This window comes from Gossypium hirsutum, chromosome A12, assembly GCF_007990345.1.
Source record: "Gossypium hirsutum isolate 1008001.06 chromosome A12, Gossypium_hirsutum_v2.1, whole genome shotgun sequence".
Classification (NCBI taxonomy): Eukaryota; Viridiplantae; Streptophyta; class Magnoliopsida; order Malvales; family Malvaceae; genus Gossypium; species Gossypium hirsutum.
The window spans coordinates 8,900,561-8,925,027 of record NC_053435.1 but is presented as its reverse complement, the minus strand read 5'-3'; the positions used below and the strand labels follow the sequence as shown (position 1 = coordinate 8,925,027).

The 24,467-nt window shown below is 33.1% G+C and overlaps 2 protein-coding genes across 2 annotated transcripts; one reads left to right on the top strand and one right to left on the bottom strand.

Annotated features, from left to right (window-relative positions):
• The first annotated feature begins 2,659 nt into the window (after nucleotides 1-2,659).
• On the top strand, nucleotides 2,660-5,651 carry LOC107945215 (protein kinase PINOID). Its single transcript, XM_016879106.2, has 2 exons — nucleotides 2,660-4,006; nucleotides 4,691-5,651. The coding sequence occupies exons 1-2, from the start codon at nucleotides 3,468-3,470 to the stop codon at nucleotides 5,469-5,471; spliced, it is 1,320 nt and encodes a 439-aa protein (XP_016734595.2). The 5' UTR covers nucleotides 2,660-3,467; the 3' UTR covers nucleotides 5,472-5,651.
• Nucleotides 5,652-12,086: 6,435 nt separating this feature from the next.
• On the bottom strand, nucleotides 12,087-15,983 carry LOC107928605 (eukaryotic translation initiation factor 3 subunit B). Its single transcript, XM_016859864.2, has 11 exons — nucleotides 15,641-15,983; nucleotides 15,325-15,562; nucleotides 15,087-15,233; nucleotides 14,472-14,600; nucleotides 14,233-14,361; nucleotides 14,061-14,144; nucleotides 13,852-13,976; nucleotides 13,550-13,748; nucleotides 12,930-13,462; nucleotides 12,687-12,795; nucleotides 12,087-12,576 (listed from the first exon to the last, which is right to left on the bottom strand). Exons 1-11 carry the CDS (start codon nucleotides 15,760-15,762, stop codon nucleotides 12,244-12,246), a joined length of 2,148 nt encoding a protein of 715 aa, XP_016715353.2. The 5' UTR covers nucleotides 15,763-15,983; the 3' UTR covers nucleotides 12,087-12,243.
• Between the last annotated feature and the right edge of the window lie 8,484 nt (nucleotides 15,984-24,467).

Here is a 24,467-nt window from a genome sequence, read left to right as displayed (position 1 = left end):
TGGAAGATAAAATTAATTAATTTAATTAACTGTAAAGATTTTTCTTTGCTTTTAGCTTAGTATGAAAGACTTGAGATCATATAAAAAAAATGGGTTTCATGTACAATTATTAAAGATGATTTATTTATTTGATTTTAATTTGGAAACATAAAATAAAAATTTAACATTTTAAAGGAGACTAAATTAATTAATTTCAATATTATTGTAAAAATCAGTTGACACTATCAATGGATAAAAAAAATTCAGTAACCTATTTAATTTGATTATGATGTTTTGAAATTTAAAATTTCAATATTAAAAAAAAAGAATTTAGAATTTTCGGTAAGGGTGAAAATAAGTACAATTTGACAATTTTTAAATCATTATTTTAGTTTCTATCACTTTTTCATTTTAATTGTTAATGTTTTTTTTACTCCAATCAATCTTTAAAAAGAGGGATGTTTTTTGAGCGATTAAAGTGAAATGTGAACATGATTTGGCGTGTACAGTTATCTGTCATTAGAGATTTAATGATTGAGTGGCTAAAATGAAAGTGTTTTAAAAGTTGCAAAATAAAAACGCCTTAAAAATTAAATGATTAATTAGAGAATTTAGCATATATAATATTAAAATGTGAGGTTGTGGGTTGTCTTATTCCCTAGAAAAAGGATTCCCTTTTTAAGATTTTATAGCATATTGGTGGAGTAAGAAGGGAAAAAAGATAGGGGACAAACATAGTTGTAATTTGAATATAGATCCCCCACCCCATAAAACTAATACCAATAATAGAATCTCTAATGCAGTCAAGTGGACACAACATAATTTCATGCCAAATCTCAGTTATAACTTTGAGATTTAAGATTATCATTATTAGGTAGTGTTGTTCAATTATTGTGGACAAGTTATGTATTTTATTAATTTGTAGGTTGACAACCTCATTATTAATTTTAGGAAAAATTAAGTAGAGATTTTTTACCCTATAGATAGATTTAGATTTGGATGGGATCTCAGGTGGGTTGATTTCTCGATTTTCAAGAGCCTTTGGGGGACCTTCACTATCAAATCAAACCTTAATTATAGATCATCCTCTATACCCCACACTTCCTCAATACTATATAAATTATTGCATTCTTTCTGTTTATTATTGTCAACATGACGTGATTGCCGCTTTACCAATTTCATCCTACTTTTGCCTCTTAATCTATTCTTTTTATTAATTACAATAATAAAAGTAAATTTTAAACCATAAACGCGATTCCAACTTAGATTATATTTAGAGTAATGAACGTCTTTAATCATCAAATTATTATATGAAGTTGTGTCTCTTAATCTATTTTAGTAGCAAATTTTGTAGGTTTTTCAATCTCAAATCCCTCCCCATATTAAATATAATATTACATTAAGTTAAATTCAAGTTGGTGATCAAATGTAAGGCATTTATTAGGGAAGTGTTTGGACCTCGTCTCTCTTTTAAGTGTTAGGGCCCTAACTGTTGCCAACCTCAGGGCCCAGGAGATTGCTCCCAAAACTGGTGGACATGTCATGCATGCTCTCTTTTATTTGGCCATGTGGATTTTAATAACACTAGTATATAAATATTTGCAGTCTCATGCTTCTTTTACTGTTATATATTGCTTTCCTCTTTTAATTTAAAACCAAAATTATTTTTTTTTTATTTCCTTAGAGATATTAGCAGAAGCCAGTTGTGGACAGCAAGCTTTGCCTTTACTTTCAGATTAATTATATATTTTTTCTTTTTCAAGATAGTATTTTATATACCATGATCCAGAGTAAAAACATTGCATGATGAGGAACATGCATATAAATATATAAAAGATTAAAAAAATAATTAAAAAAAGATTGTAGTTAAAGTTAAAAAAAAAAAAACACATAAGTTGTTGTCAGCAATGCAGTTCTATGATTGGGGTTTTTGTCTGCTAAATTCTTCTGGTTCTAAATAAGTTAACAAAACAACTTGGGACCAACTATCATAATTCATATGCATATAGATTATTAGATTAGGTTAGGTTAGATTTACAACTGCATTTCTAAGTTTCATCTTCTCATATACTAATACTTTTTAAGTGTTATGATTTACGGGTAATAGTATTACGAAGGTCTTTGTATTAAGAGTTAAATTGTATTTTATTCTTTCTATTCAAAAATTGGACAAATTAATCTTTATACATTAGATCAAAGAGCAAACTGATCTTTCTATTCAAATATTCATCCATTTCTGTTGTTAAAGTTTGGCTTATGTATGTCAATATGAAGTACAGACAACATATCACATGTCACTGCCGAATTATTCTGTCAACTACGACAGTTTTTAACAATATATATGGATGAAACTTTTAACAGAATGACCAATTTATTCTTTAATTTGATGTACATAGATTGATTTATCTATTTTTTAGTAAAAAAAATAAAATGTAATTTTATTTTTAATATAAAAACATTCATAATATTTTTACCTGTTAATAAACTACCAAGCGCTCATTTTTTTTAATTTTTTTTGATAATTAAGAGAGGAAATGAAATCTCATACTCTTATACATTGTTAATCCTAAGTAATTTGTAATCTTTTAATTAGTTTACCTCGCAAAGAGGGAAATAATCAACGCAGTAGTGTGTTTAAAGTAGAGCTTAAGGCTTATTTTACCTTGAAAAATGGAAATTAGAAAGAAATAATTAATTAATAACACAATATTATAGTGTTAAGTGATATGAAGCAGGCGCACGTGGCGGATAACCCAACGTCATCGCAAGCCAAAAGTCATAATAATAGTATAGGCAAACACCAACACCCATGGGTAAAAGTTAAAAGGTCAAGCCATTAACCGCGATTTACTGCATGCCACCCTAATCACCTCACCAGCAGCAGCGTAATAAACATTAAATATCCCCCACCGCCCCCTCGGGCCTCACTCATCAAACAAGAAACCAAACAAAAGGCTGTTTTCATTTTGCTTTTATTTATTATGCGTCTCAGAAATTTGGCTCTGCTTACGTACTTGGTGGTTTTTTGGGGTTTGCTTAGAAACCCTAAATATGAGGTCCCCGTCCTTCATCATAAAAGCCCCTCTGATGTGCTTCAAAATATGCATTCAAAGCATTTCACTGAATCCCATTCAATGCCCCCTCTCTGCTAATCATTCATTTCTTCTCTTTTCTGCTTGCCCATAGTTTTTGACTCCCTTTTTTCCCTTCAAACTTACTGCTCTCTTTCTACTTCACTATTTGACTCTCCTTCATCTCCTTTACGGGTATCTGATTCCAGATTTCCAGTCATCATCAAATCATCTTCTTAAAACCCAAAATGTTCAAAGTTGATTGCTTTTATCCACCGTCTTTAATTTCGGTCATCTGAAGTGATTCCCACTTTTTTCTTTTTTGACTTCATCATCATCATCATCATCTTCTTCTTCTTAGATCATCAAAGAGTTTTATGTTGATTTTCCCTGTCTTACAAGTAGAGAGAACATAAAATGTTGGAGTGCGAACGGAAGTCAGAAAGTGAGTTAAGTTCATCGAGTGAGTGTTCAATGACAAGTGAAAGCCGTAGCAGCTCCAGCCGTCTCTCCTTTGAGCTCCGGTCTTCCCCGGAAAACCTTTCTCTCAAACCCCACCGATCTTCCGACTTGGCTTACTCCGCTATCCGTTCCGCCACCTTCGCCCGTAAAACCGGCCTCACGTCCCGTGATTTCCAGCTCATCCGGCGCATCGGTTCCGGCGACATCGGAACCGTCTACCTCTGCCAGCTTGCCGACGCAGATGAAAAATGCTGTTATGCGATGAAGGTGGTGGATAAAGAAGCGTTGGCCATGCCCATGAAGAATAAAGTGCAACGTGCTGAAATGGAGAAGAAGATCTTGAAGATGCTGGATCATCCATTTTTGCCTACTTTGTACGCCGAGTTCGAAGCTTCTCATTTCTCTTGCATAGTTATGGAGTACTGTTCCGGCGGTGACTTGCATTCTCTTAGACATAAACAACCTCAAAAACGCTTCTCTTTGAGCTCCGCAAGGTACTTCATTTTTTGTTTTCTTAGCTCACTACCTTCATATTCATTACAATGATTTTACGCTTATCCTTCTTGCATGCTTTAATCTGTCTTTTGTTTTCTTCTGCTGTTTTTCAAACACTTAGCCTGTCTTGTTCTTATCCTTGTCTGCCTCAACTCTGCAAAGTCTCTTTCAATAAGCAACCTTGTCTCTCTTTTTTTTCCAATATTTCTTGGTTGCTATAAATATTACAAATAAATAAATATTCTTTTATAAAGCACTAAGATTTACAATTTTCTCCCCAAAATATCATTAGAAAATAAAGTTTCATTATTTGAGTTTTGTTCTATTTTACTCGGTTTTCATTTGATTTTTCATCAGTGTACGAGAATTCGGGGATGTTAGGAAGCATTTTATTTATTTTTCCTTGTTCTTGCTCGACAGCTGAGATTGTTCACGCAATTACATACATCTGACTTTAGCCTGAATTTCCCTTATTCGATAGTGTCTTTCCATTTATTGTCTCGATAAAATTCCTTGCCATGCAAGCAAACTCTTGAGATGAATGCTTTCCATTAATTCTGTTATTCTGTTGCTGAGAATTTGCAGACTATAAGACATTTCACTAAACTACTCTGTTTCCAGGTTCCATCAATTCTGACATTAAAAATGAACTAAATAAACTGATGATTAGTTGCTTATTCCAGGTTTTATGCAGCTGAGGTTCTGGTAGCTCTAGAGTACCTACACATGCTGGGTATTATTTACAGAGACCTAAAACCGGAAAATGTTTTAGTAAGATCAGACGGTCACATCATGCTATCGGATTTCGACCTTTCACTTTGCTCAGATGCCATCGCAGCCGTTGAATCACCGTCATCGTCCCCGGATCCCACGCCTCCCCAAAACCACCGCTCTTCTCGTCCACCTACAACCCCTCTCTCCTGCCTATTCCACCGCTTCTTCCGGTCAAAGAAGATACAGACGCTCGCACCCAACAATCTGTTCTTCGTGGCGGAGCCCGTCACCGCCCGGTCACGCTCCTTCGTAGGGACCCACGAGTACATATCTCCCGAGGTGGCAGCCGGTGGGTCCCACGGTAACGCCGTGGACTGGTGGTCTCTAGGTATCTTCATTTACGAGATGATATACGGAGGTACACCTTTTGCGGCTCCATCGAACGAGGTTACGCTGCGCAACATCGTGAAAAGGCCACTCACTTTCCCAACCCACTCGCCTGCTTCTCTTCTCGAGCACCACGCTCGAGACCTCATCTCCGGGTTGTTAAACAAGGACCCCAACACTCGGTTGGGATCCAAACGCGGCGCTGCCGACGTCAAAATCCACCCTTTCTTTAAGGGACTCAATTTCGCCCTCATCAGGTCGCTTACGCCGCCGGAGATTCCGGGTTTGAGGCGGTCACCCACCACGACGTCCTTTCACCATCCTAAGATCGAGGAACAATCCAACGCGTTTGATTACTTCTGAGACGCCACGTGTTCTGTCGGTTATGCCAGATTTTATGACTGGCCAGTGGAGAGACAGATATGTATATTCGAGCAGTCTTTTTTTTTTTTTATGGTGTTATTTGAAGTAAGAAATTTTTAGGTTGGGAATTAGCTAGATTGTATATTTGTATAATAGTAAAAACATAATTTTATTATTTTATATTATTTTTATCATTTAAAAAAAAAAAAATTTAATTATTTTTAAAAGTTAAAATATAATTTTATTATTAATTTAAAATTTTATAAATTATTAAAGGTATAAAAATTTTCCATTTAAAGGTTGATCCTGCAAGCTCCCTAGCTCAGCTGGTTTAGGTTGACTTTGTATGGAAGATATATGCATAGCTAATTAATGGAAGATATTCAAAAACCAAGTGGAAAAGAAATCAATAAATTACTAGTATGATTTATGGATTGATTTTTTTTTATCTAAATAGTATAGAAATATTAGAAATTTGCTTATCTATATGTGATAAGTTTTTGTATTTTTTCTTAAATTTATGATATATTTTATACAAATGTGTAATTATTATTTTGGGGCATAGAACGAAATGTTGGCCAAACGCAAACAAAAAAAGGGTTATGAGTAGGATTTAATAGATAATGTGGGAATGCAATAAATAATTTAAAGTTGATGAAAATGATTGATGTCTTCTCACTAAAACAAAATATTACCTTTATTGAGTTTCAAGTAATAACAGGGATGGGTTCAGAATTTCCCATACTTTACCTCATCAATGTCTCTTTATGCTAAAACATATAATTGTGGAAAATCAACTAAACTCAATCATTAGTTTATTAAGTTTATAATTCTTGGTTGAGTAGAAAATTGAAAGTTCAAAAGAAGAGAGTATAAAAGTAGAAAGAAAATCTTGATAGGAAGAATAGATGAGATAAAAAATTGAAATGGTAAGAGGAGAGAAAATTAGAGAAATGCATCATGTATTGGCCTAATGGTTAAAGTGTTTATTAAGTTTGAGTCACACTAATTACGTTGTTGGTAAGTTTTTTACCCTCTTCTTGTAATTTATCGAAGAAAACAAAAATTTCATTTCATTTCCTCCATTTTTTGGTAGTGTTAAAAAAGAGAAAAAAAACTTTAAAAAAAAATATAGTTTTGAACTATCAACACCCCTACCTCATTTTCTCTCCTCTTAACTTGTAATTTAAAAAAATTAATTTTTATGTATTAAGTTGAAAATTGATCATTTATTTTTTCTTTCTACCAGGTCTACCCAAAATTAATTTTCTTTCTACTTTACCACTCTTCAATTTCATCCTTTTTACTTCTCCACTTAACCAATAGTCAAATTATTTTGATATATAAATGAGTTGATAAACACATAAGTTACCATTATTTATGAAAATTCAGTAGAGTTTGTGTATAATAATTGGGGAAAGGAGTGAGCGGTTTGACAACACATGACATGGGGGCTGTCCATGTGATCTCCCACGGTTGCCTTTCTTTGTCTCCTCCTTTGTCCCCAACAAAATGCCACCAAACCCAATAACCTTCTCCCACGTGTCGATTTCCTCGTGCCTGCGACGTGGCTTTAATCACTTTGTCCCATTCCTGATCCTCAGGGCCACCTAGCCCTACTTTGCCGACCCTTTGTTTGTTTGCTTGATTTTTAAGGGAGCTGGTGAGGTAGAGTAGCTTACTAAGTTTGTGGTTATTGTGGGGTGTTGTTATCCTCATTGGTGATGCAAACATCCATCCAAACTAGGTATAAATAACTAAGTAGCAACTAAGATGATATACGTTTGTTTGACTGTGTTTTAGTTTAAACAATGAAGCTCTTTTTCAACACTGTCGTTGTATAGTAGTTGTTTAAATATAGACATGGGAAATTTGGTTGGAACTTCACTTGTCTTGTGATGTTGGTATTATATTTATACCTACTTCACTGTGCAATTTCCATTCACACAAGTGAAGTGAAGTGACCAATGGTAACGCAATACAAAGTGTGGGGTTTGCGTGAATCTTCAAATGCTTCATTCGTTTCTCTCTCCTCTCCTTAATGAGTCAGTGTGTCCAGCGTTAGTAGCTATTGGCAAAAACGGCATAGGTAGCCGCTGCCTCATCTCTCTCACCTAATTCATTTATAATGCTAGACTGCAGTCGGAATTGGCAACATAATGGAAAACGACATTTACCTATTCATATATTTATAGGAGTAGACTAAAAGGGAAAGCTCCTTCATACATACTCCAATCATCAATTTAGTAAATGGAGGAAGGAATAATAAAGAAATGGAGGTGTGGGGGATAGAGAGATGAAAGGAAAGTGATGAAAGAGCAGTGATTAGAATGCAATGCAACGTAACTTGTGCCTAATGACACTATGTATGCTATAGCCTGTGTCCTGGTGGAACATTAGGCTTACGTAGCTTATAGTCTTCGTCCACTGAAATTGCAGTTTCTCCAACCCTACACTTAGCCCTGCCACAGTCTTTATTTCTTTTTAATTTTTATCTACTCATTCTCTCTCTCTCTCCTATTATTATCAACCATTTGTGTTTTTTCATCATTAAGTTATAATAGATGGATAGACATGTAATTAGCAATGTTCTATAAAATCTAAATATTTTTTTAAATCGAAAAAATTAATTTAAATATTTAATTTATTTTTAATTATCATAAAAATATTATATGATGTTTAAATTAATTTTATTTATATCATTATTTAAAGGATGGATTGAATAAATTTTACCGGTTGAATTAATATAATTTATTTATTGAATTTTAATTTAGTTAAAAAATTATTAAAAATATATATTATAAAATAACAAACATTATTATCATGATATTTTTATTATTTTATATTTCATGTAAATTTAAAAAATATTATACTTAATATGATTTAAATCTAAAACATCATAATTTTTAATATCTTACTTTTACTAATTCAATCAAAACCTCCTTTATTTTTTACATCACTTTTTATTAATATATTTGTTAATGATTTTTCCCACATCGAATGTACATCATAATTTAATACTATTCAATTAATTTCTAACTACTACAAAAATAATTAGGGAAAAACATTCAAAACATCAGGGGTTTGGGTTTGAAAATATCCCACTTACCCTCCAAGTTCGATGGAGAATACACTAAACAAATAAATTTCATTTATTTTGAAACAAATTTTAATTACAAATAAAAAAAATCTAATTTTTTTTAAAAAAAACATAATTATAAATTAAATTAAATTCTAATATAATCAGTGAGGTTATATAAAAATGATCTACAAATGCTTAAATGAAGACAAGAAAAAAAGGTTATAAAGTTAAAAATGCAAAAATCCAAATCTTTCTCATTTTTCTCTTATAAATACTTATGGGATATATAATTATTTCTTTCACGTGTTTATTTGCTATTCATTATAAATTTACTTATTCATTCTCTTTTTAGTTTCTCATTACTTAACCAAAAACTTTAGAGCAAGTAGTTCTATTTTACTTATTTTAAAGTTAGGGTTTTGTAAAAGTTATACATTATCTTTGAAAGGTACAAATTAATGGAGTAAGCAAAATCCGTGGAGGTAAGTAATTAAATTTGAATCTCTTTGAAATTCTCATATCTTTAATTTGTGCCTTTATTTTCTAAAATTTTAAAATACCAATTTATCTCCTCTCAATGTAGTTTGACTTTAACATAGGAAAATACATATGAGTTTAATTCTCATTCTAGGTTCTTGATTAAATAAATCGAGTGGACTTCCCAAAGAGACATATTGTATAGCTCTTATATTGTAGCACCCTAGTCCATTTGGGACAATTGGACTAGTCCAAGTTTGGTCCAATTTTTCAAGCTTATCACTCTTGATTTAAATTAAAACTAAGCTTAAATACTTTATTATCCAAATAAAAATTAATTACTCAACTCAATTATAATTCCATTTAATTATTCGAATGAATTTAAACTAATTATTACTACTAATTTAATTTTCAATTTGAATTCAATTATTTAATTTATTCATTTAAATAATTATTCAAAGAAATTAAATTAATCCCAAGTCACCTCTTACCTTTTTGGTAATTCATGCAATCTAATTTTCATTCACTCAAATGTTCTTATTTAAGCAATTCATCTAATGTTATAGTGAGCTAGCTAATGGACCAATTGAACATATATAATTAAGGGTAGAATAAATTGTAATTAAGTTCTGACTATTCATCTACTAATTACAATTTTTTTTTTTGGGTCATGGAGTCAATCCATTAAAAATACCATGATTGAACTCCTCATTATATACCATTAGTAAGACTACTTAAATCAAGTTTTTGTCTAATGACATTATCATACATGTGTTACCCTTAAAAGATATTCATGATCCATTTATGTTAAATCCATTCACTTAATCTGATCCATTTTATCTCATTATCACTATTGTATCTTCTACAATAAACATTATCATTATCTATATCAATAATGACTAAATCATTTGTCTCAAACAAATAATTCATGACAATGTTTCATATACAATGCCGATGAGAGGTACCGATTACTTTTTTTTATCAAGCTATGATTCCACTATTGTGAGTGAAGCCATGACATGTTTAAGTCATGTACCCAACATAATAATTTTTTGCCAACTATCTTAAGAGCAGAGGTTTTTAATATATAAAAGAATATGAGTCATACATGAATGATTATACACTTACTCAAAACTTAGGTAAATTACACCACGTCATAAGTGAATTAAGCCATAAACGAATTTAGAATAAATTCAACTTAGTACTTATTCAATGTGTTATCTATCCAAACAATCACATTAATGTCTCAAATTTTTGAGTCAATCTAGCTCCAATAGCCAAGATAAGTGAAAAGCACCCATATTAAGATGTTCAGGTGTACAACAGGTATGTGACCATTAATGCACACTCATACTGCATCAATGGCACAAATTTTCAATGTTTTTGGAAAGATTGCTTGGACCATCATCCTTTTCATCTTTTCTCTTTTATTTTTCTTTTGGTGGTTATAATAATTAGTACCATCATGATAATAGTAATTATAGCGTCCATGACCATATCCATGACAACGGCCACAACTGTGACCATATTTCTTTCATTTCTATTATTATGTATGGTTGCATTCACTACTGGGAATGAAGTTGAACCAGCAGGATGACTTTCATGATTTTTCATTAATGCATCTTTATTTTTCTTAGCCACCAAAAGGGATGAGATTAATTCAAAATATTTTTAAATTTTTTTCATGATATTGTCGTTGCAGGAGCACCTTAGATGCGTGAAAAGTTGAGAAAGTTTTCTCCAATAAGTTATCATCGGTTATTTTTTACACATATTTTTAATTGAGAATTTATCTTAAATATTGTGAAATTATATTCAATTACTGTTTTATAAGTCTTGCAACTTTAAGTTCATCCAATTATAACGAGCTTTTGGTAGAATTATCATTTTCTAATGGTCATATCTTTCTTTTAGGCTATTCCACAATTCAAGTTGACTTTTTATAGTCAAATATTTTGTTTTCAATCCTTCATGAAGATAATGAAAAGGGAAAATCACAGATTAGGCATTATCCTATTTAAATCTCTCAATCCCATGCATAATTGTATTCTCGAGACTTTTAACGTCTAAGTGAATTTCGATATTTAACACTCATGATAAATAATTCTTGCTTGATATGTTGAGGACCACAAATTCAAGTTTTTCAATGTTTTACATGGTAATTGCTAATATAAAATAATGATAACAATTAGGGTATAAAATGAATCAATTATTAAGTATGAAAAGTAAATTAAATAATAGAACATGTATGGATTTACATACTGATGGGATTGATATATTCAATTTCTCAACTAACGAATATAGCATATTTTCGGTTTGTATAGGATTCCTAGACTAGTTACAATCAAATAACTTGCGTTTTCTTTAGTAATGTTATCCATTGATTGCGTGTTTGAGTGCAAAAGTTGTGGAATGAGAGGAGGAAATGGAAAAATAGGAAGAAAATAAATTTAGAGTGTGTTCGGCTAGGAAGAATAGTGAGAAGAAAGAAAATAGAAGGAGGTGATCATTTTCAATCCTAATGCATAAAAATTAATTCTTTCAAATTGAAATAATGAGAGGAGAAAATTTTGGGAGAGAAGCGTTTGTTAGTCCAAATTATACGTTTTTCAATTACTTTATTTTCTTTTCTTTCACTTTTTAACTCTACCAAGCAATAGAAGAAAAGAACATTGATTTTTCTTTTTATTTTTCCGTCTTTTCTATCCAAGTACACCTATGAAAAAGATTCCATCCTTCTAATTTTCCCTCCCTTCAATTTTTTATCTTTTTAATTTTATATTAATTTAATTCACAATTTAACTGTCAATTAAATTTTAATTCGGTAGTCAACCGATTGACCCTTTTATTTAAGAATTGAAAAATGTTGTATTAAAAATTAAAGTGAAAAAACTATCAGAAACAAAATAGCAGTAATTAACTAAAATTTTATTAAAAACTAAATAATATATAATCATTTAAAATCTGATTCTAGTTCTTATTAAAAATTTATTTATTATATTAGTTGAAAATTTTCACTAAAATGCCTAAATCACCGGTATCACAGTCAAAACAAGTTGGAAAAATATGCAGGGACTAATTTTTGCATTGCCTCACACAATCATTTATAAATACACACAAAGTGTTAACGCGATGATCAAAATTCTAAAATAAAAATAGCCGAAATATCATCTACTCCACTCCTACATACTGAAAAATCTTGTCCCAATCAACTCACTCTTCAAAAAGGACTTCTTCGGAGAAGTCCAAGATTTCCTCAACTTCAACTTCTTTGGCCTCGTACTCCTCTTCCTCATCACTTGCTTCTCCATCCCTCAACTTCTGCCTCTCCAACTTCTCTTCCTCACTTGCCCGCCTCCATTCGCTTATCCACTTCTCCCATTCTTCCTTCAACATCCTTCTCTTCTCCCTATCCTGTTCGCTCAATAGCATCGAAACATCCTGGTCCTCTGCATCATACTTCTTACTGTACTTCTTCAAGTATTTTAATATCTCTTCCTCCTTCTCAGCGCTCAAGAAGGGTGGGGGCCTTGGGCGCCACAAGAACTGTCATTTTCCACAAAACAACCACAATCATGATTCCGCAATGCCAGAATAAACCATCTAATTGCAACCAACCATTTATGCTTTTATATTATGTACAATAATTCAATTACCTGGAAGAAATGATCCTTCAGTATCCGGTAGAGTAGCTTACCATGAAAGGACCATATATTGAAACCATTTTCCATTTCATGAACAGATGTTACTGCGGTTGCAACATATCTTTACAATAATAGAGCCAGCAATTGTTAGAATAAAATTTTAAGCATAATAAATGTTTTATTTAAAAAAAAAAAAAAGATAAACAGTAAGGCATCTCAGCTCACTTAAATGTCATCAATTTTTATTGGCTTTACCTTCCAGTGGGATCCCATTCAATATCTGTGGCCATAAAATGTTCAGCAGTTGCCATTGTTTCAAGCTCATCGACATTAAAGAATTCCAACTGACCATTGAACCCCTTCAATCCAGCAAGTACAATAAAACGGCCACCAGGTGACCAGAATAACGCATTTGCCTGCTTGCCTTTCAGAGTAGTGAGCTTTGAAACGCGGCCCAAATTGTGCGATGATTTCATGGAGTAAAAGCTAATATCAGGCCTTGGATTATCCCCATGTATAACAGCAAACCTGTGCCCCTTCGGCTCCCAAGCAAAAGCAATTATCTTATCATTTTTATTATCAAGCTCCAAAACCTCAATTGGTATGTCTCTTTCCTTGATGCGAAAGAGCTCAAAACCGGTATAAGTGCTTTTTTTTGTTTTTGTGTATCGGTCAGCTTTTACAGCAAGATATTCACCGTTGCTTTGCCAGTACATTTTGCAGTCGCTGACGCTGAAAAGATTCTTTTGCCTCAATTCCACTTTACTGGGAATTTGAACAAGACTCACCTGAGATATACATGCAAGTCGCATATTAGTTGACATCAAGTCTATACTCATAAAATAATGGAGCCTTTCAAAAGAATAAGTAATTACTCTAGCAGGCTGGTTTCCACCTCCAAGTTCAGGAACAAAAAGTGCAAGAATGAGATCAGTTGGTGACCAACTGAAGTCCACAACGTTTTCAACCTTCAAAGATTTTTTGTCAATAAGGCTAAAGGTCTCTGTTTCATAAACAGATATCATATTTTTTCCAAGTTTGGCAAAATACTTGTCCTCTTTTCCGCCTCCCCATCTGGAACATGACAATTCTAATTCTTTAGACACAAGCATGCTCACCAAAAATGAGAAGAGAGGAGACGGTTGAAGATAAAATTAAAACAAAAGACAAGAATCACCTGAAAACAGGCCAAGAAACTCCAGCAACACCACCAGCTCCTCCAATTGTAAATTCATCAGCACTTCCCTTAAAATCTCTCATCACTTTTCCGGTTCTCACATCAAAAATGTTTATCACAACCCTCTGAATGCGAAATGTTATATCAGAATCTGTATTGGAATAAGAGAACAGGATTTAAGTAACAAGAGATGAGTCTGAAAACCTCACATTTGCATCACGAGGATTGCTTGGTTCATGGCTGCTGTAGGTTACTAAAAATTTTTCACCAGGAGAAAAATCAATAAGCTTAACCTGTATTATCAATATCATTGGAGGTTAAAATGAGGAAAAGGAGAAAAGAAAACTTGGGAGAAAATGTTAAAAAAGGCCTAATTCTGACCTGAGGATGCGCATAACGCATTAGACGATTAAATGTATTTGCACCTCCCCAAACTGCTGCTCCTTGCCTGTGAACTGTTGCCAAGTATGTCCCCAGGGGAGACCACTGCACAAAACTTTCGGTCCAGTACTGTATGCAAAAACATTTTATAACCAATTATATCCATTAAAAAATGGCTGTTGGAAATGAAAAACAGATAACCAAGCTCCAGTATTTGATACAAGGGGTAAACTACTTACAGTGCGTTTGTAAACGAGCTCGGTTTTAGACTGCCTTGCATCATTCCACAGAACTTCAGTGTCAGTGCCAGCACGAATTACAAATTGATCTCGTGCCTTTTCATCAGTAAGCCACTTTTGAAGATTTTCCTGTAACATCATCAAAGTAATAAACAGGAGCTCAGAGAGAACACAGGCTTTGTGTGTTAGGAGTTTAAAGACTTGAGATTAACTGGCACATAAGATGGTTAAATAGTACTTGCAGACACAACTCTTATAGCAATAAATTCAACATAATGCCACAAAAGAAGAAACTGCAATAGTTAACTTTTGCCTAAAATCTTAGAGCAAGTATGCCAGTATAGAAGAATTTCAAATATTCAGCACTGATCCTGGCTCAAATTAAATCAAACCATCTTTTACAAATTCTAGATGTTTTTATTTAGTAAGACCCCATAGCTACAAACTCCAAGATCAGACAAATTATCAGCAGCTTATTATCAATGTTTCAATCAAGTCAGTATATGTTAGAACAAAGCTAATCAACGTTCCTACTACATATGGGTCTGTATGGCCATTGCAAGGAAACGTAAACCAAATACATTTACTACCAAAACATTGAATTGAAAATATTACCCCAGGCGTGTAGGGTTTAATCTCAGGAGGAGCCCATTCATCCGGAACTCTCATGTACTTATCAAAATCATCGAACATATTAACAGCAAAAATATGTGCTCTATCCAACTTGTACCCATTGGTCTTCTCCTTAGCAAGCTCAGCTTCCTACATCCATAAGAAATCAAAGAAAAGCAAATAAAAAATTGAAAGGTAAGAGAACATAATTACCAAAATCCAAAAGCCATAAAAGTCGAACCTGTGGTGTATTGTACTCTATAAAACAATAACCTAGGGTTTTCTTAGTCTCAGGATCAACAGGCATCCAAAGACCATCCTCCTTAATGACTCCAATCTGACTATAGATTTTCCGAATGACACCCTCGAGTTTCTCAAACTTTTCACGCGGAACAACCGGGAGATTATCCACTACAATAACGTTTCCAAACCCGGAATCGAATTCCAAGTGATCGTCATGGTAAACATCCTCATCATCACTATCCAAAAGTGAAAATCAGATTTGTATTTTTTTAAATAAAAAATAAATAAATTAGAAAGAAGATCGAGTATAGTACCTGACGATGCCACAATCTTCACCACGAGGAAGTTGAATGGAATTGAAATCGATATTCAAATCGATGCCCATGCTAGCAGCCTTCGCCTCTATCTCGTTCATTAGCATCACCTCCGCCGCCATAGTGAACTATTTCGGATCGGATGGAGGAGATAGTGTTTTTTTTTATAGCTTTAAGTAACGAAAAAAAATTACAAAATTTTTGGGTGATTTAAGTGCAAACAGGGGTTGGTTTTCCATTCTCTCTAGGGTTTTCAGATGACTATTGAGTGGAGTTGTCAGCCCAATTACTCTTGGACTCATCCCTATTAGAGGTGTTCTTGAATAACACGGGAGCTAAGTACGATATTAATGTATTTTATATTTATATAAAATCAGTTTAGTAAAAAATATGAGCTTACAATTTTATCTAAATTTTACATATTTACAAATAGTTAACCCAAATCATGATAAGCTAATCCATATTTTTTAAAAAAATATATTTATATTATTTAAATTTAATATTTAATAATTTTATATAAAATTATCTTAATATTTTTTAATATTTATGTTATAGTAGTATTATTTATTACTATAAATTTAATTTTTAGTTATTATAAATTACATAATATATAAAAAATAACATAATATAAAATATTACAAACTAAAAAATAAGTTGAGTTTAAACCTTAAATAGAGACAGACTCATACCTTAAATGAAGAATAAAATATGGCGATTGAATTGATAAAATATAAATCGTACTATATATATTGCAAAGCCTAATACTAAGACTAGTGTGATTTTAATGATACATAAATTGTCAAGATGACACTTGAATAGCTTCATATTACTTAAAATCAATATATATATATTGAATAATAACAATTAAAAATAATTAATTTATAGTTTTATAAAATTTAAAAAAATCACTAGATAAAAATAATAAATATGTAGTTTTATAAAATTCTAAAACATAACTAGATGTAAATTTGTAGTTTTAGAAATAGGAGGTGTATAAATTGTTTATTATTAATAAATTTATAAATAACAATTAAAATCACTAGATAAAAATCATTAGATATATAAATTTATTAATAACAATTAAAATCACTAGAAATATAAATTTATTAATTTTTAAAAATTCAAAAAAAATGAATGCCTTAAATGACTAATTTACCTATAAAGGCTAATTTTTAAGTATATTTACAGAAATGGGTCAATTTCTGCATTATTTACCGGAAAGGACCGATTTTGGCAAAACGCGTCCACATAGGAGTGTTTTAGAGTGAAATTTTAGCAAAACGAGCCCTGGGGGGCAATTTTGCCACGTCAACACAAAACGCACTGACGTGGATGCGCTTTGCTGACGTGGCAAAATCGTTCCCTCAGGAGTGCGTTTTGCTCCTTGTTTTTTCTAGGTTAGGGCCTTTTGCATGTTTAGTCCCTAGGGTTTTTTGGTTTAAGATTTTTAAGATTAGGTTTGTATGGTTTACGGTTTTGTTAAAATAATTTAAGGTTTTAGGTTTTAGGAATTTTTAAAAATAAATTAGGATTTAGTGTTCTTTTTAAAAAATTAATTAAATTAGGGTTCGGGGGGTTAAATAAATTAATTAAATTAGGGTTTAAGGGTTTTAAATAAATTAATTAAATTTGGATTTAGTGTTTTTAAGAAAATTAATTAAATTTAGGTTTAATTTTTTTAAAATAATATTGGGTTTAGGTTTAAGGTTTAGGGAAAATTATATTAACAATAAGGATCTTGGTTTTTTTCTACAGTAGTTCCTGAAAAAATAATTTTGAAAAGGCAGTTCTAAACAAATAGTGTCAAAAACGCTTCAAGCAGGATGCACTGTCAGTAAAATTATTGAAAAAAGCTCCCACATGGACGCTCGTTTTCTACAGTAGTTCCTAAAAAATAATTTTGAAAAAATAGTTCTGAACAGATAGTGTCAAAAACGCTTCAAGCAGGATGCACTGCCAACAAAATTGAAGAAAAAAGCTCCCACGTGGACGCTCTTTTTCTACAGTAGTTCCTGAAAAAATAATTTTGAGAAGACGTTTCTGAAAAAATAGTGTAAAAAACGCTTTAAGTAGGATACACTGTCAGCAAAATTGATGAAAAAAGCTCCCACATAGACGCTCTTTTTCTATAGTAGTTACTAAAAAAATAATTTTGAGAAGACGTTTCTGAACAAATAGTGCCCATAATGCTTTAAGCAGGATGCACTATCAGCAAAATTACTGAAAAAAGGCTCTCACGTGGATGCTCTTTTTCTACAATAGTTCATGTTTGGCTTTAGGCTATAAATGAGTCAAATTTCATTATCAGGTTACATAAATTACAGCAAGAAAAATTAGAGAGGCTAAGCAGAATAGAATTTGAATATGAGTGAACGTATTAGTGATGTTATTTACTAGGATGATGAGGTCCGTGACATTGAGAACGACGTTATTTTTTTATTTGAGAACACAACGCGAATAGTATTTAAACAGACTATAGATTTGACAGAATTTCGTAAAAGAATTAGGCACAAAATCTTCGGAACGACGCTAATGAGGGTTTCTTCTATTAAGTATCAATTTTGTGCTTTGATTGATCCTGTGACATATGACTCATTTGATATCAAAGATGGTCGTAGCTTTGAGGCGATGGTGCAAACTTATCTCGCTAGCGAATCACTCTATCTTGAGTTATATGTACAATTTTCATCGCCAAATTAAACATTTGCGACTTCAACATCTACTGCTATTCGAAAAGAAGACACGGCCCCTACCTGACACTCCGTTAATGGGAGGCAGAATACGGAAGCGCCTGTGTTTGGTGGTAGTATGAATACACAACTCCTACATGACACTCAGTTAGTGGATGAGACATGCACATCAGTGGGTCGATGTTCGATACTGGAAATATGTATTGGGGAATGACATCAACTTCTAGTGGTTGGCAATCCACATATGATTGGGGACGTTAAGAAATATCCACAAGAAGGGATTGTGTACTCCCTACAACGTCCACCGACGAGTGGACCTCGTACGTTACAAATGATGGTAGGTTGGATAATGAGTTCGATATGGATCCACCTCGAAAGCCTAGCCCTGATGGTGTAGAAGTTGTATTATTTTCTGAACCAGATATTGTTCCATCCGAACCTAAAGATGTTGAAGGGGGTTCAGATGAAGAAGAAAAAGAAGGTCTGTGATTTAGGGCGTACTCACCTCCAGTCCACATGCATAATATCGATATATTGGCAGATGATACATTAGAGTTTCCAGATCTACCATACAGAAAGTGTGATCGTATAAAATCATCATTGGATTTGGGTGAATTGGAAGTTGGTAAAGAGTTTTCCAGTAAGGATTGTTTTCTTGGTACATTGAAACAACATATCATCAATCACGGGGTTAACTACAACGTGGTTAAAATCCAAATCTAAGAAGTTCGAGGCTAAGTGTGCAGTGCAAAACGATACATATTTATGGAAAATCATGACTTCTTTTAGGAAAAAGACAGGCTTGTGGACGATGATAAAAAAGTACAAAGGTCTACATACTTGTGTTTCTAGTGTAGTATCACTAGGTGTTTAGGGTTATTGAATAATAATGTTATTACTTAATGTTGCATTATTTAACATACTTCGTTGACAGGTATTTCACAAGTTCATCTCAAGATAGAATCATGTATGATAGCTAGCTTAATACTACCAATCTTGAAGGCAGATCTCAATACTTTTGTGTCGGTCTTAATTACCAATATTCGTAGCCATTTGAGGTACACACCCTGTTACCGCAAGGCTTGGATAGTTAAGTAAAAGGCGTTGGAAAAGATGCATAATTGGTGGGGCGTTTCATATAATGAGGTGTGGTAGTGGTGTCAGGTGCTAGAGAGGTACATCCCAAGTTGTATAATAGACCTTGAAACGGTCCTTGTGTATTACAACGACCGATTGCTCCGTGGATGCCAAGTGTTCAAGCGTCAGTGCTGAAGATTTAAGCAATGTCAGGATGCATTTGTGTACTGCAAGCCATTGGTACTAACTGACAGTACCTTGATGTATGATAGATATACCTATCAGCTACTGCTAGCTGTGACACATGATAGCAGTGGGAGAATCCTTCCAATTGCGTTTGCAATAACACCATGGGAGTCAGGTAATGACTGAGATTTCTTTCTTTCTAGGTTAAAAAGGCATGTATGCCCCCAACCTGATATCTGCATTATATCAGGTCGGGGTATTGGAATACTAGCCGCAATTGAGCGATGAGGAAACCTATAGGATTGTACGCACCATTGATATTGTCTAAACCACGTCGCGTCCAACTACTGTGGGCAATATTGGTTTACCATTGAACGACGACAAGTGACCAACATAGGTATTTAATCTCTATTAATATAATTTCGTTTGTAATATTCAATTTATTCTGAATGAAACAGTGGTATGTAATTTTCGCTATCAACTTATATTGGCAGGGTACGAGATCAATAAGGATCGTTTTCATGATATGTTGGGGATTTTGTATTCAGTTAACGATTAAGGCGCAAACTACCTCTATAACATACCTTTCGAACAATGGACACTAGCATACGTCGACGACTTATGATATGGTTATATGACCATAAACTTGGCTGAATGAATAAATTATGTTCTAAAAGGAACATGTCATTTGCCGATAACCTCGATTGTGTGAGAGACATATTTTCTTTTGGCGACACTATTTCTAAAACGAGCAGTGAGTTATAAAAGGCCAAATGCAGGGAGGTCATGTATGGTTCTGGAATGTATTGTAAGAAATTAACAAGACGAATGCACGAGCCAATACCATACACATAGTGTGTCATGATCGCGACAACTTATGGTTTCGTGTGATGGAGTTTGATAGACCAAACCAATGTATTACTAGAGGGCAATATCATGTACATCTGATAAATAGGACTTGCGATTGTGATACGTTTGATGCACTTCGTTATCCATGCGCTTATGCAATTGTAGCTTGTCAGAAGCTCTGTTTGGATCCTATTAGATATGTCGACGAAGTGTATAAAATAGAATACATGTACAATGTATGGAGACATATATTCCCACCGGTCTCAGATGAATGTAAGTGGCTGTTTGTATCACTTACTCCGTTTAAGTTGTTATCGGATAGAGAATTGCGTCGCAAACTAAAAAGTCAACCTTACTCGAGTAGAATATGTAATAATATGGATATCTGGGAAAGAACGAACCAACAGAAGTTGTACGGATGGTGTAGGAACCCAAGTCATACAATTCGATCATGTCTAAACCGAAATAGTTGATAATTGTTGTAATGAAATTATGTTGCATTATTTCTATTACGCCTTATTCAAAAGAACTTCTATTTTATTAGAAATATAAAAATAATTTACTATTAAAATATTAAAAATAACTTTTATTTTATTAAATGACCTGATATAAAAATAGTTTTTACAAATATATTAAAAAAATTAATGTATGTGCCAGTTGAAATCAATGCCACATAGGGGTGTTCGATGATTACGTGCTGGATTCCTCATTGGTTCAGCTTTTGGCGAGGGTTGTGGTTGTTCCGGTTGTGAATGTCGAAAGGATGACCCACATTGATAGAATAAAGAATGTTGAGGTGTTTGGATCACCCGTGACGAAGGTGTTTGAATTCCATAAGGCGATTGGGATTAGTAACGAGATAAACTCCTCGTGACGATGCATTGGGCTATGTATTCCAACCTGGCATAGGACTGGGAAAAGGAAACATATAAGGGTTAGGATACATATAAAGGCTAGGATACGCACCTAGCATAATCTGAAAGGGTTATGCTGTGGGTGTCATCGATTGAGGCGTCGGGCCTGGTGATTATGTGGGAACTGTTGATAAGCCTGTGCTGTCATCTCTTCTCCTTGGATTTAAAGGGCACTGTTGTTCCCTTTCAACACGGATTTGTCGATGCCTTTGCTCTTTCGATAACAAATATGGCTTGTTATGGATCCTAAACCATGGCATGTAATCCAGCGCGCACGTTAACTCTGAGACAATGATCGATTTTCCCAAATTTTGATATATTCTGATAAAAATACCGGCCAATTCGTATCAATTTATCGTAAGTCAACTTTGTGCTCTTTATCGAGCACCTCAAGTGCCTTAGGAATCAGTTGTCAGAATCTAAATTGCCGGAACACTCTATTCTTCTGGTGCATCTCAACAGTAGCATAACTGACTAATGGGCCCCTAAAATGTCAAATGTTTGAATTTTGAAAGAATTCATTCGAAATTACTGCCTGAATTGCCGGATCCTCATATGGTGTCCATTGAAACTATATGAACGTGATAAAAATATTAGTTATATACATAATACTAAATACTATATATGAAACGACTATTTTATGTATATTTATATTATTTAATACTTACTTGCGCTTCCGACTGTTGGTCTAATAGAAGCCGTATATCTTCAAGAGCGGTCGGTATCCCGATATAACTCACCGAATAGTTCTACCTAATTAAATAAATTTTTGGCATACAATTTTTTTTAATTTATGTAATACTTTTAAAATCAAATAAAATATTTACCTCGTTATGAGTGGGAATGTATATGGGTGGTTCAATCGAGGACGAAAAAATTGAAAGCAAAACCGAGCCCATTATTGTAATAGTGATAAACAACCTCCGATTTGGCTTTATTTTATGGCATCGCCCCGCACGTCTCTAGTACAATATTGCTAACACGACAGACCCCCAACTAAATTCGCTAGCTGCTCTAAAATCAATGAGTTTCAGCAGCCACCTCAGATGTACGAGGTTTCGTGACAAGTCCGGCATCAAATAACCTCTAATTATCTTAAAGATGTATGCCCGAGCATATCGTATTCTTTCTACTTCAGTCGAATCATTCCCCGGCTCCGGGAATGTGTCTCGTAACCAACTCATCTCGATCCGACCTTCATAAATATTATCCGAAATCGTACCTAAAAGATCGTAGCATACGGCTCCCCAATCAGCAAATTGAATGGACCCGGTGAGTGCGGACTCATCCATCAACAATCCCAATTGTAACTGCACGTCCACCAAAGTGATGGTACACTCTCCACATGGAAGATGAAATGTGTGCGTTTTTGGTCTCCACCTTTCTATTAACATGCTGATGGGTTTTGAGTCTAACTTGTACCCCCGACCTATAGTGGCCACGTGCCAAAAACTTGCTTCCCTCAAGTAATTTTTTATAAATGGTGATGAAGGACCAGACATAGTACAAATATAACATTGTAACACCCGATATACAGACTGTTATAAAAAATGTTAAAATACAAATTAATTAAAATTATATAAATGAAAAAATTATTAAATAATATTTAAAAATTAAAATTAACACTTACCATTTTCATTTGTTCGACGGAGTTATGTTTATAATTGAGACGAATTAATTCCCCGGCCATTGTTAACACGATCAAATATTTTTGAAATTATAAAAAAATAATGCTAATTTAGAAAGGAAATTAAAGGAAATAATTAATTAAAAAGAGCTTTGAGAAATTTAAGGAGAAATTTGAGAACTTTGAGAAATTTAGGGAGCAATTTGAGAGTTTTTTGCTAAATTTTGAAGAAATTTTGTGTGAAATAATAGGAAGGGGTTTTATACTTTTTTTTACCGTTGGACCCCCAACTGTAAAAAAAAATTAACCGTTGGGGACAAAAACACGGAGCAAAATGCGACTCTGAAGGAGTGTTTTGTCATGTCAGCAAAGCCCGTCCACGTTAGCGCGTTTTGTGCTGACATGTCAAAAGCGCTCCCTCAAGGGCGCAATTTGCTGGAAATTGCTCCATAAAACGCTCCTACATGGACGCGTTTTGCCAAAATCAATCATTTTCAATAAATAATGCAAAAATTGACTCATTTCTATAAATATACTTAGAAATGGGTCTTTATAAGTAAATTAATCATCTTAAATAATATTATTTCAATTTCTTCATTTTTAACGTTTCAACTTTTTATGGTGATTTTGATGTGTGACGAAAATCGTTTATTTCCTTTTAATAAAAAATTTCTTCTTCACCCTTTTAAAGCAGAGATAAGTGATGGGTAAAATTTTCAATGATCAACCATATTAGCCCTAATCACTAGGAAACAACTTTATTCCAAGCTTAGATTTAAAAATAATTTTTTTAAAAAAATTATAAAAATAAAATAAAATTTGAAAATTCTTTTTGATATTCTGGTGAAATTTGAGCTATATGATCTTGGAAATCGATAAAAAAAATGATTTTTCCGACATAAAAATTACCACTAAAATAAAGTGAAACAGATGTAAAATGATTTTTTCTTTAAAAAAAAGCTTCTCTTCCGATTTAATCTCATGACAAAATAGAGAAGAAAGGGAAATTTAAAAAGAAAATGAGAGTTTTTCTAAATAAACCGTGAAAATGAACAATGGAATGAAATTTTGGCTTTTGTAGTTGGAGTTAATGGAGAAATTTGCAAGATAAGTCCCTTCGTGTTTTCTTATTATTTTCGTAAGGCCTTCTACCTTATTTAATTACAGCCTAGGCCCTTCCTATTTTATATTTATTTGAAAATTCGAAATTTCAGAATAATTAATTTCAACATTTGACCCTACATGTGTCTTAAGATAACTTTCGGTTTTTGTTTTTAAATTCATAAATTTAGTCCTCCAAGGTTTTAAATGCTTTAGAAATTTGAAATCATAACTTGATTATTTGCCTACTAAGGCTTAGTTTGGATGGACGATTGGGTGCAGTGCGGTGCGGTGCGTTTAGTTTACTTTTTGTCTCACGCTACAGTATCGCTACAGTATCTAATCTCACTGCCACCGCTATTTTTATACTAACCGCAAATAAA

Excerpts from the sequence above, each read along its gene's own strand:
- LOC107945215 (XM_016879106.2), top strand. The coding sequence starts at position 3,468 with ATGTTGGAGTGCGAACGGAAGTCAGAAAGTGAGTTAAGTTCATCGAGT. Across the intron at positions 4,007-4,690 it reads TTCTCTTTGAGCTCCGCAAG|GTTTTATGCAGCTGAGGTTC; the intron begins GTACTTCATTTT and ends TGCTTATTCCAG.
- LOC107928605 (XM_016859864.2), bottom strand. The coding sequence starts at position 15,762 with ATGGCGGCGGAGGTGATGCTAATGAACGAGATAGAGGCGAAGGCTGCT. Across the intron at positions 14,362-14,471 it reads AGCTCGTTTACAAACGCACT|TACTGGACCGAAAGTTTTGT; the intron begins GTAAGTAGTTTA and ends TTTTGCATACAG. Across the intron at positions 12,796-12,929 it reads GAATGGGATCCCACTGGAAG|ATATGTTGCAACCGCAGTAA; the intron begins GTAAAGCCAATA and ends ATTATTGTAAAG.